This window comes from Pinus tabuliformis, chromosome 8 (genome assembly GCF_031772625.1).
Source record: "Pinus tabuliformis cultivar Carrire ecotype Pingquan chromosome 8, CPIR1, whole genome shotgun sequence".
Lineage (NCBI taxonomy): Eukaryota > Viridiplantae > Streptophyta > Pinopsida > Pinales > Pinaceae > Pinus > Pinus tabuliformis.
The window spans coordinates 674,042,912-674,055,897 of record NC_142294.1 but is presented as its reverse complement, the minus strand read 5'-3'; the positions used below and the strand labels follow the sequence as shown (position 1 = coordinate 674,055,897).

The following is a 12,986-nucleotide window of genomic DNA, read 5'->3' as shown; positions in this document are numbered from 1 at the left end:
AAGCTGCTAGTCTGGTTTCCCTAGTAACAGCCCAGCAACATATAGTTTTTAACAATGCCTTCCTCAATCTAATAAGCTATATATATATATATATATATATGACAGTTCGAGATCATATATATATATGCAAAAAAAAAGACGACACTTCGAGATCATTGTGTCCCCTCTTCATGTATTTCATATATCCCACTTTAAACAATCCACCAAGCCCAAAATACATCACTGACCTTTGGCATTTAAACCAATTTCATATATATATATATATATATGGGTGTTAATATTCTTTGTTGCCAAGCAAATAATAACTTAAATGAAGTTTAACTATTCATTAGGTCAATAATAAGATATGTAATATTGTATAATTGTAAAATGGTGCACTGCTATTATAGTAGAAATTGGATATAAACTCTTACAATCTAAATGTGCAAAACATTTGGATCACCTCTACACCGAAGAAAATGACAAACAAAAACATGGAATTACTACTTTAGTAGAAATTGGCTATAAAATTATAAACAATTACGATCTAAATATGCAAAACATCTGGATCACCTCTACACCGAAGTGCATGGCCAACTAAAACTTGGAATTACTAAAAGAAGTGCTCGTATAAGCTTACACACAACATTCCATGTGGTCTTATAAGCTTACTTACCGATTGTTTACATGCAAAATAAGAAAGTGCTCTTATAAGTTTACATACGCTAATTTTCAAAAATTAACTTTTTTTCAAACCTTTTTAACCGCATTTGACATATAAGTTTGAAGTACATAATACTTCAGCCAACTCACTAAGTTCAAATATATATAGATAAAAAATTTCATATCAAAGAAAAATCCCTTAAACAGACATATTAATTGATCAACCATGACGCTAAAGTCCATCAAGTCATTTGCCCCGAATATCATATTTTGTCAAACATGGTAAAAGATAAGCCGCCACATCTTTATAACTACCAACAATGCAAGTTTTGCATGACTTGCCCCGAATATCATATTTTGTCAAACATGGTAAAAGATAAGCCGCCACATCTTTATAACTACCAACAATGCAAGTTTTGCATGACTTGCCCCGAATATCATATTTTGTCAAACATGGTAAAAGATAAGCCGCCACATCTTTATAACTACCAACAATGCAAGTTTTGCGACATTATTCAAATTTATTACATCAGTGACCTGAAATGAGCACGACTGTTGAACTCCTTGCCACAAAAGCCACGAGTACCCTCATTGCTTTAATTTAGTTACTTCAATAATACACTTGCCCAATAACAAAAGCATGTTGCTCCCAATATCTATGATGATGCTCGCATATATAAACTTATCCATTACGTAGAATATTAAGGCTCGTGCTTAAATTTATCTCGTAAAAGCAAAGTTCTAGATAAACTTATATCAGTAAGTTCCACCATAGAATGAAAACAGGTTCGTAAAGTTCTAAGCTATTGTTCACACAAAAAGGTTGTCAAGCAACTGTAAAGTCTATAAGGCGATAGGTGGTATAACATATTCAACAAACACTTGAGAAATGCTAAAAAAATGACACCCATGAGCGCACAACAAAAGCTGGATTTCCATCTGCAGAGTAACTTCACATGGCAAATGATGATAAATCCAAAACAGATTTTCTTCTGAGCAAAAATAAACACCGTCAAAAGTCCTGTCAAACCCGATCATCAAGCAAAAAAATAAAAATATTCCTTTCCAAGACCTGCAAAGCCAAAAAATGAATTCCAATAACCAGACAATATGAACTCATACTCGAGGAAAAATAACGAAAGAATAAAAGAAAAAAATATAATCAGAAGATTAATGTGTCTGTGCACGATTTTGTTGGTTTCCAACATGAGGTCCATTTCCATAGTCCAAAAGAAAGATTTCGTTAAAACGTTAAATTAACTGGCACTGTCCAAATTTGAGCACAACGTTGAACTTGCTACTAAAGGGTTAAAACTTGTCAGTGAAGATTTTTCATCCAATGCAACCTCAAAATGAAAGTTCTCAGTGAACATCTTACTAGTTTCACACTCTAGTAAGATAATTCTTGTTATCATGTTACAGAAAAATCCACACAAATGAACTAGTATCATGTGGAAAAGCATACTAACTGTTTAACTGAGTTTTTCACACACAGGCTTTATTAGGTAAACAACCGCATTAATGAAAAACATGAATTCATCCAAAAACTTTCAAGAAAGTCCACTGCTTTCCCCAAAAGATTATTCTTTTTACATTTTCTCAACATTCAATGGAAAATTACCACTTAGAATTCTTTTTAACTCAATTGAACTGCTATAAAAGAACATGCAGAAGTACCAAATTCTAATGCAAACAATTACCAAGGACAGATTTTCAAAATTATAATGCAAGCCAGTTCTCGATTTAGGTACAAGGATAAAGTGCATATAGTGACACTGCAACAATCTTTTCAACCTTTAAACTTCAGGTTTATGTGCCAGTTTTACGGCGTGCAACACGAGCAACAAAACCAGCCTTGATAGGTGCCACAGAGCGTGAACATCCACACTGCATAGTCAAGAAAACATTAGAAGTCACAATCTGAGGTCTGCAACAACAGTCCTATCTGACCCTTCATCTTTCTATTTGATCCTTTCTGCTATATAAAAAATAAATAAATAAATACTGCAATATATAAAAGTTTAAAACTAGGAATATAAACTAACAGGTGCAAATCAAAGTTTCACACTATGAAATGTGCACTCCAATAGGAAAAGATTGCCACAACTGGAGTGGATGTGCCACGTGCAATACTTCCATTGTTTATGATTTGCCATTTATTGCATTTTTAGCTTGTTCTTCAATATTATACATACTATGGGAATTAAAATAATGACACAAAAGCATGCTTTTTATTGACATGACAGAAAAGCACGGAAAAATAAAAGCAAACGAGAAAAAAACTTGGCTTTTAATCATTTGTATTTCAAAAGAAGAAGAAAAACCTATTCAATAATAGATGTCAGAGAGAATGTGGTGTTGACACCAGAGGTACTTGGAGGCAAGTTGAAATGTCACCATATAAGAATTGGAAATTCCCAAAATCATGTACCCAAACTTGATCATAAACGTGAATGTAAATTTTAAAAAGCATATTGAAAGAACACCGAACTTAATCATAAACGTGAATGTAAATTTTAAAAATCATATTGAAAGAATACATTAAACATATTCCTCGCATATAGTTTTTTGAGTCAATGTTCAAACTGATTGCACAAGAAACATCCAATAAGCATTCTGGTAGCCAAGGTTACCTGTTCACAACGAAGGAAGAAAAGCCGATTCTCCTTTGAAAGGATAGTATCTGGACTCTTACAACCATTGCATATCACATACTCATCTGTGTTACATAAACAATCAAATCTTGTTAACAAAAACAATAGAAAGGGAACCCATAGGAACACATAGGACTTTCAATAGCATAACTTTATCGTCAACAGACTAAACAAAGAGATAATATTATACAAGATTCAAGAAAGGAAGACCAGAGTAATACAATACAAAAATATCATGGCTGATCACTGACTTATATGATATGTATAACTGAAAATAATTTTATGCTTTAAACTGGATATTTCATGCCTCTCTAAGCAATGCCCTCTAAAATGTTAACACCATAACCAAATTAAGAGGTGCATGTTGTCCTCTTAAAAATTCTTTGCTCGGCAATTGAATCGAGTCCATCTATTTATGGCCATCTTGCCTTTTTCTCATCCTACAGTCATACCATTTATTTTCCCCAACAAATTAGTCTTCAGCCTAAATATTTCTGTCATTTTTAAGCCACTAATAGTTATTGAAAACTGACACCCAAAAAAGTCCAAAACGCATGTCCTTGACAACCTTCTATAGGAATGTGTGATGCACAAAAATATGCAAAGTTTGCCACTAGGTTTTTCATGGAGTTCAGGATTTGAAATTTGTATTTCATTGTTTACAGAGTTGTTCACTTCAAAGAGTGCAAGCCTACAGAACAAGAGCAATAAACTCTTGGATGTTTGTCAGTCAATGAAGGCCTGTAATAGTTTCAATGAAAAGTTTATACTGTCTAGTTTTTCAAACGGCCCACAATATCTAAATGGTAGTGCTAGCTTGGCAAAACACCCAACTTTCAAGGAGCTCATTTTTGGTTTTACCCTAAAGTCCCAACATTAAATTGCCAATAATTTTTTACTAATCTACATAGTATTTCCAAGTATCTTGAGCTACTCTCAAAATTTGTTTAATTTTTGCAACATGCTCTTCCATTTCTTGGAGCAATTCTGGTCCATATGTAATTCTATCTGTGGGATTATCCCAACATATTGGAGTATCGCATTTTCTACCATATAGAACTTCAAATGGCCTCATGCATGAGGCCCCTTGTGTGAAAACTTCCAAACTCGACCAAGTGAAGATAATCTTCTCACTTTGATGGTTTATCCATCACATACATGTGAAGCATAACCACAAATCCCCAGTTTACCCTTTCAGTCTGCCCATCAAACTGTGGATCGTATGTTGTGATGAAAATCAGCCATGCGCCCAATTCCTCAAAGAAACTCTTTCAAAACTTTGAGGTGAAGTTCAAATCCCCATCACAAATAAGCCTTGGATATCACGCACAATCTGGCTACATCTTTTACAAAGATATATGCTTTGTCAGCTGCTTTATGTGTGGATCTATCTAGAATGAAATGAGCAACTTTAGTTAATTTGTCAACTACCAGTGATAAAATCCAGAATTAACACTACCCATTTTGTTTTGGAAGGGATATCAGCCGCAACAACCCAATTAAATGTTGATGTTCAACCCTGAATTGTACTCAGCAACAAATTTCTTCATCCCCGGCCAATAGTGTTGCTTTAGCATTGTTGAATTGTTTTTTGATAGCCTAGATGGCTGGAGTATGGTACATTATGCATCACATGCATAATGATCTTCCTCAAGTCTAGAGGCTTGGGAACATATGTTTTATCCATGCAAAGGGCAATACAATCATTTCCTATATGATATCCCTCAATTTTTGTTGTAAATTTTATTGGTTCAACCCCTCCTTTACCCGAAGATAATACCAATCTGTTGTGATTTGTGAGGGATTTAACAATTATCTTCCTCAAATCGAATTTGCATATGCTGATTGTTGATATTTACATTGCATGCATGTTTCGATTCTGCAACCTTATTATCTTTCTGTTTTATACGTTTGAACTTTGATATCAAGATCAAAATCAAAAAAAGAATGATAGCCATGTTGCTTGCCTTCCATTCAAATATGGTTGATCAAATCATTATGATCTATTCTTAGCTCAAAATCTTTCAACCATCGAGCAGTACCTCCACATCTTCAAAGTGTGACTGCATAATTTATCTTGTGCTTATTTAATTCTAAGATTGATGGTATACAACATGACCATTCTATGTAAGAATTCCACCAATTCCTTCTATACAAGGATCTATGCATACAGAAAAGTCTTCATTTGGATCAGCTATTTTCAATATCGGTGCACTTGTTAGAAAGTTCTCTAATAGTTGAAAACTTGCCCCACATTGTTGTGCCCATTCAAGCTTCCTCCCCTTTTTCCAAGGGAGGTGATTGGATATGCAACTCAGTAAAATATTTAAATGAACCCTCGGTAGTACTCCGCAAGACACATAAATGATCTTATTTCAGAAATATTCTATAGAGTGGACCAATCCATTAAACTGGTAGATCCCAATCCGCAAATAACACCACCATGTGTCTCTACAGGAACAGTCCACTCAATCCATCAAAAATAAATTTCCATAAAGTCTTCCAGAAAACCCACTGAAGGGGCCCACAAGAGTTTAGAACCCTACAATAATGATAATCCAGAAACCCCCTCCTGAAAACCATTCAGATTCCCCACCTAAAACTTCAGATTTGTTCAGATTAGAGGTTAAAAAAGTGCTCGTGCAAAAGTACCAGCATGAAACAGCCACAAGAACCCTAAAACATCCATGAAATAGGGCTAAAGAGAACCATCGAAAAGAATAGTCCAGAAAGAAAACCAGTATAGCAGCCTGCAGGTGCTTCCTACCACCCAAAAATGTTTCTGAATCAGTAGAAAGCAAATCTGAAATATATCAGGAAGAAAGCCCTAATGTTGGGAATCCAAAACTGTGCAGAAATTCTCAAATCAGTAGATAAAAAGGGCCAAAACAACCCTAAATCTAAGTCACCTGACACGGGGATTTGTAGGATTCGAGATTCGTAGTGGTGTCAGATTCGGACACGTTGACCCCCCGGAACAGGACACGTAGGATTCATTATATATTATTTTATTAAAAAAATATATATATATATATATATATATTAAAAATTAGATATTTCTTACACAAATTTTAATTAATGATACAAATTTATTGATTTCAAACATAAATCTTCATCTATAGCATGCATAGTACATGCAAAATTCAAATATATGTCAGTGGTACTGGTCACATAAATCATGATTCATAATTCATAACTGAAAGACAACTTACAACTACAAGATAGTAAGATAAACACACTGACAACACATTTCTGTTTAAAGCAAAGTGATAAATATCTCGAGGCATTGAAATCTAATATTGGTGGAGAGTACAGCACTAATGAGATTGACTCGTTTTGCAGAGAGCATGGTATCAAGTGGAAATTCACAATCTATGAGAATGTGATTGTGGAGGCATTAGGTCGATTTTGTTTATGTTTCTAATCAATGACCTGGGATAAAAGGATTTAAATTACCCCAGATTTTGCAATGTGGGGCAAGCCTCAATAGCATGTTATTTCACATAAAAGTTGTAAACCATACACATGCCCAGAAAAGATATGGAAACAAGAAAACCAAGTCCAATCAAAGAGAATGTGAAACATTCTATTGAAAATCTGGATGATACATGTAGAAAAGGAAAAATAGAAACCACCATTATTGACTTACAAATAAAACGGCTATCTTGTGATCCTATAGTTGAAAGATTCCTCAATCAAAACTTCTTGTTCAGATAACTTACTTGATTGACATCATCATGAACAAAACCTTAATAAGTACATCCTGAATATTTACTCAAATCCGACTTCCACTATACATTTAGGATTTCTAGTATACATCTAATTGTGTTACACTATATCTTGCTAGAAATAAAGGGAATGCAACCAGCAAATATCTTCCAAAAGATGGTCCGGACAAACACAAGTCACTTTTCCGCCAAACGAATCATGTACACGTTGTCAAAAATCGGGGCACGCTGGTGAATTTCATGACACACTTGGGATTCAACATGTCCTGATAGGATTCGATGTGTCATGTTTTTTGGACACGTTTTTCGGGCGAATCGTGTCCAACACGCCGGATTCGGACACGTGGCCCCTATATAACGAATCCGGTTACTTAGCCCTAAATGTGATGCCCTTCTCCAGCAACACCAAAACTCAGTAGGTTAAGCACAATATTCCACTGTAAATTCTCATACTTGCAAGAGGGAAACCAATAACCTGAAATAAGTGAAGATAACAGCCCTAGGATAACACTCTTCTTATAAAGGGAAAAAACCCTAAAATAAGTCTACTAGAGAGTGAAATCAGCCCAAGTTTGGAGAGACAGTAATTGTGTAAGGAAGTGGAAGTCCACAGCAACTCAGTAAAATATTTGTATGAACCCTCAGTAGTACTCCACAAGACAGATAAACAATGTTGCATGAGTTTCTAGAACGTGGGAACATTGGGAACTTGGGTACGGGTGTCGGGAACAGCTAGAGGTTTCCCCAAAATTTACAGGAAACAACTAATTAGGAGCGGTAATATTATATAATAATAAAAAATTAAAAATATAGAAATATAAAATATTTTTTTAATTATATAATTTATATAATGATCAAAATTAATATTGAATCAAAATATTCAAATATTAAAATCAATTTAAATATATAATCTCTCATATATAAATATATTCTCTAATGTCTCTCTCCCTGAGTCTCCCTTTTATATATATAAAATATTAAAATGTCAAGTTCATTATCAATTATTTGACACATGACCAGTTTTTGAAACAATCTGGCTTAAAAATACAAAGGAACAGTTTTACATATGTTTCTCTAGTTATTCTTAAGAAAAAAAGTAAAGCAACTCTAATGTTTAAGCATTGACTGCCACATACAATATGTTAGAAAATTATATATTACGGAGCAATGGAACACATAAAAGATTGCAGAAATATAAACACAGAAAACGCATAAAACAAGAGAGACACAGATATACGTGGTTCACCCAGTTTGGGCTACATTCATGGAGAAACAGCCAGTCCTTCTTTTATTATATTATCCAGCAAACTGAAGAGATATAACCTACAGCAGATCTGCTGTAACACCCTCTTCACTCTCAATCTTCTCTCTCTTCCTCAATCAAAATACAGAGATACATAGACGCAATACAATTCCCTCATATATAGTGAGGGGTTGCCTTCTAGGGAAAAAACCCTAAACTAAACATAACTTCTACCGTCAAATCATCCGCCTAATGAACGGCCCAGATTGACTAAAAATTACTAGACTTTTACAAGGCAACTTCTCATCTATTTTTGGCGGGTGTACAATCTTCCTAGGGTATACATCCGGTTGAAACCTTTGAATACAGAAGATAATCAGGCTCCACACCCAACAATCTCCCACTTGGAGACTGATTATAGCAACTCCACCGCTGCTTCATTTGCTAGACAATGACTCCACTTTGGACTTGGCTATTTCTCATCTTCATCATACTTGAAGACCAATTGAAACTGAGCAGATTCTCAATTTCTCCCTGGTTACAACTTTTGTTAACATATCTGCAGGATTCTGGCTAGTGTGTATCTTTTCCAGCTTCAACTGTCCATCTTCCAATGCTAACCGTATGAAATGGTACTTGAGCTGTATATGTTTAGTCTTGGAATGAAATGCAGAGTTCTTTGCAAGATGTATGGCACTCTGGCTGTTACTGTATAACCTGCCCAACTCCTGTTTCTTGCCCAATTCTCCAAAAACCTTTGTAACCAAATCATTTCTTGACTAGCCTCTGTAGCAGCAACATACTCTACTTCTGTTGTTGAAAGTGCAACAACACTTTGGATTTTTGAAACCCAACTGACAGTTGTTCCACCTACAGTAAATACATATCTTGTAGTACTCCTCTTGTTATCTCTGTCACCTGCCATATCTGCATCAACATATCCCTGTAGAGCAATGTTTGAACCACCAAAGCATAATGCTTGATTTGTGGTACCTCTCAAAGACCTGAGATTCCACTTCACTGCCATCCAATGTTCTTTTTCTGGATTGTTCATGTACCTGCTTACAACTCCCACTGCATGTGCAATATCAGGCCTTGTGCAGACCATTGCATACATTAAGCTTACAACTGCTTGATGCATATGGAACTTTAGACATATGAGCCATTTCTTCCTGAGCCTTGGGACACGCCTCCTTACGTAATTTGAAATGGCTAGCCAAAGGTATACTAACTGGTTTTGCATTCTGCATATTAAACCTTTTCAACACCTTTTCTATGTACTCACTTTGAGACAATATTAATTTGTGATTCTTCCTGTCTCTGGTTATTCTCATACCAAGGATTTGTTTTGCAGCACCCAAATCCTTCATTGCAAATGAGTTTGCCAATTTTCTTTTGAGCACATTTATCTCCTGCATGTTAGAACCTGCAACAAGCATGTCATCTACATACAATAACAATATAATATAGTTGCCATCATTTTGCCTTTTGAGATAAACACAATGATCAGAGTGACACCTAGTATAACCTTGTTCAGACATAAACCTGTCAAATTTTAGATACCACTGCCTTGGAGCATATTTTAAGCCATACAAGCTCTTCTTCAACCTGCACACTAGTTTCTCCTTCCCTTTTACCTCATATCCTTGTGGTTGCTGCCTATATATCTCTTCCTCCAAATCCCCATGGAGAAAGGTTGTCTTTACATCTAACTGCTCAAGATGCAAATCTTCAACTGCTACTAGACTTAAAATAGTTCTGATTGAAGTCATTTCAACAACAGGAGAAAATATTTCATCAAAATCAATACCTTTCTTCTGTGCAAACCCCTTCACTACAAGTCTAGCTTTGTACCTTTGTTTTCCTCCATCTTCTTCCTTCAGCGTGTAAACCCATGTATTCTGCAACTGGCACTCGTTCTTAGGTTATAAGGTAACTTTGAGCCCCCTGTGTTGGAAATTCTCAGTAGTCAGAGTTGTGAGGGAAGGTCTGATATAATTGGTTTCCTATCCGTGGTCTTCAGTGGTAACTTGAGCTATTTTCCTTTTGTCACCCCATGGAAGTATTTGGTTCAGAGCTATGTCACAAGGTTCGTCGAACTTTAACCTTGAGGTTCGAATTTTGGCGAACCTTAAAAAAAAATTGAGGTTCAACGAACCTCATAGTCATTGACCAAATCGATAGATCAAAACTCATAACTTCCTATCGCAACTCAAGCTTGTAATTTATCCTTGTAGTTTCCATGTCTGTGATAGAATTTTTGATGTTTATTGATGTTGATTTCTTACTATTTTATCGTATAATTCATTTTAAATTAATATATATATAGACGAACCTAATGACGAACCTCATCAAAACATTCAAACTCAAACCGAACCTAATCATTGTTGAACCCGAACTCAAACCCGAACCATGTGACATTGGTTCAGAGAAATTTCAAATTCAAAGTGTATCTATGGCATTGTCTATGCACTAGGTATTGGGGAAGAAGCTCTTTTGTTTAGTTTGGCATCTCTCACATCGGGAATCTATCATTAGTAATCTGGATGTGGCTCCTTGTCCCTTCATTCTACACTAGTCTGTTATTTGTTGCACTCTGTGGATTTGGGTTGGCTAGGTTTACCTCTGCACAAAGACTATTGTGGTTATTTTATCAGCCTTTTCTACATCATGAACTCCTCTTCATCCTCTAATTCCTCGTCTGGGGATTGCACTTGCTCCCAGTGTTTATTAGCCCATGAAGCTCTACAAAGGGCTGACGATGAACTACAAGTAAAATTCTGTCAAATGTATCATGCTCGGGTTGAACAAGAAAATCGTATTTTTGCTCTTCAGCAACATATTTTAAGGTTGGAAGATGAGGCGAACGCACTCAGGTTAATCATTTCTGTTAATTTTTGGTATGTTCTATGCTTAGAGAAATTTACTTCAATTTTTCATATTAGCCCCATGACAATATTCAGATTAGCAATCACATCAGCATGATAGTAAAGTGTAGATAGAACATAAACATAACCAATAGAAGACAAGCCAAGACAAGAGGACACAAGATGTAGCACCAGCCAAGGACAAACCCCAATGTGGGGCAACCGTTGATTAATTCTTCTTATATTCTTCAATAGTTCAGCAGAGAGAAAGAGATAGAGTACAATGATTTGAAGTCAATACTTGACTTGCCAAATAGGAGATCAAATATCTTCTCCGTGACGATGACACAATGAGGTTGCAATTCTGATATCAAGGGCTGAAGATATGCAGCAGATGATAGGCCTAGAACAGCTCAACCAATTACCCAAAATACTGAGGCTTTCCTTCAATAAGACTCTCCTTCCTTCGTTGCTTCACTGATCATGACAAGGCTGCTAATATGGCACCCTTCATATGCTGCAAGGACTGGTGCATTTCATGGCAGACCTGGTCACTAGTTAGGGCACAAGCTCTCAGTGCCACAGCACCTTAAACAGACCCCACAGTCCACCTTTTGACTGCGGCTAGCCTTCATACAGTCCCTCCAACCATACGCTGCCTTATAGGGCTGCTTACCTTCTGAATGTAGTTCCTAAAAGGCCTCCAACTGCTGGCTATGGCCTGCGGCCTAGCCCAGCAGTGGACTGTAGCTTAGGTCCCTTCAATCAGTGTTCCAATCAGCCCTTAAACAATGGTCCCTTGCTCCTCCTTTAAGCGGCTTCTACTGCCCTGCAAATCGAGCTCAAGACCAACCTTATCATGCCCAAACAACCTTGCATTAGACCACGCTGTCACCTACAGCAATGTGGCTTTAACACTGATCCTTCACGCTGTTGAGATACTCCTTTTTGCTGCGGCTAGGTCCACTCTTCTTGTTGCGTCTTAGGGTCCCTTTCAAGCTAAGATTAGGGCTCTTCTAACTGCGGTTTGAGGCCTTCTTATGCTGCTGATTAGGGCCTCACAAACTGCAGCTAGGTGAGCTGTGTATAAGGCCTTTTCATGACAGCGAATAGCAGCCTTTCTAGACTGCGTATGTGACCCTCTTGACAGCAGATTAGGGCTGCTGATTAGGCCTCTTGTTGCTGTGGAATAAGGCCTGCGGTCAGGACATTAGGGCACCTCCAAGACAGCAGCTATACATTCTTTGTGACTGCGGCTAGGGCATGGCTAGATCTCCTTTTAGAAGAGCAGCTAGACTTCCTCCATCAACTGCGTATAGAACCCTTCGTCCACTGCGTCTAGGGCTTCTCCCTCTTGATCTCTCTAGCCACCAAACCCAAACGAGTGGAGAGAGATCTTAGGAGAAGTGTGTATGTGTAAAATGACTTGAAGACCTCTTCTATTTATAATGAAACGTTGAGGATAAGTTGGGGTAATTTGGCTGCTGACCGACCTTGACAAATTGTCAAACAACATAAATAAATTTTGACAAATTGTCAAATAACATAAATAAATTCATATCTCCATGAATACATGTCGGAATCGGATGATCTTTAGATCAATCCTACACCTCTCGACGAGAGGAATCCAAGAAAAATATCAGCCACCATAAATAAGATAACCCATATGGAGTTTGGCCCTAGTTGCCAATTTTAACAATTTCAGACCTCAAGCTTGCCAAAGGACCTTCCACTATGCAAGGTCAGCCTCTGGAACCTGCATACAAGTCAGTTATAGACCTTAACATGCCAGCTCTTGAATCTGATTGATCTTTATGCAAGGAAGTTTTGGTTTTCTTTTCCAGACAGCTTA

General features: G+C 36.6%; 1 protein-coding gene across 1 annotated transcript in view; it reads right to left on the bottom strand.

The window, feature by feature from the left end:
- Nucleotides 1-2,107: 2,107 nt before the first annotated feature.
- Nucleotides 2,108-12,986, bottom strand: part of LOC149237371 (eukaryotic translation initiation factor 2 subunit beta-like) — a 69,457-nt gene continuing 58,578 nt past the window's right edge. The window contains exons 8-9 of the mRNA XM_089372636.1: nucleotides 3,276-3,361; nucleotides 2,108-2,529 (exon numbers count right to left, since the gene is read on the bottom strand). Of these exons, the coding sequence (XP_089228762.1) occupies nucleotides 2,452-2,529; nucleotides 3,276-3,361 (164 nt within the window). The 3' untranslated portion in view covers nucleotides 2,108-2,451. The remainder of the gene's footprint in view (nucleotides 2,530-3,275; nucleotides 3,362-12,986) is intronic.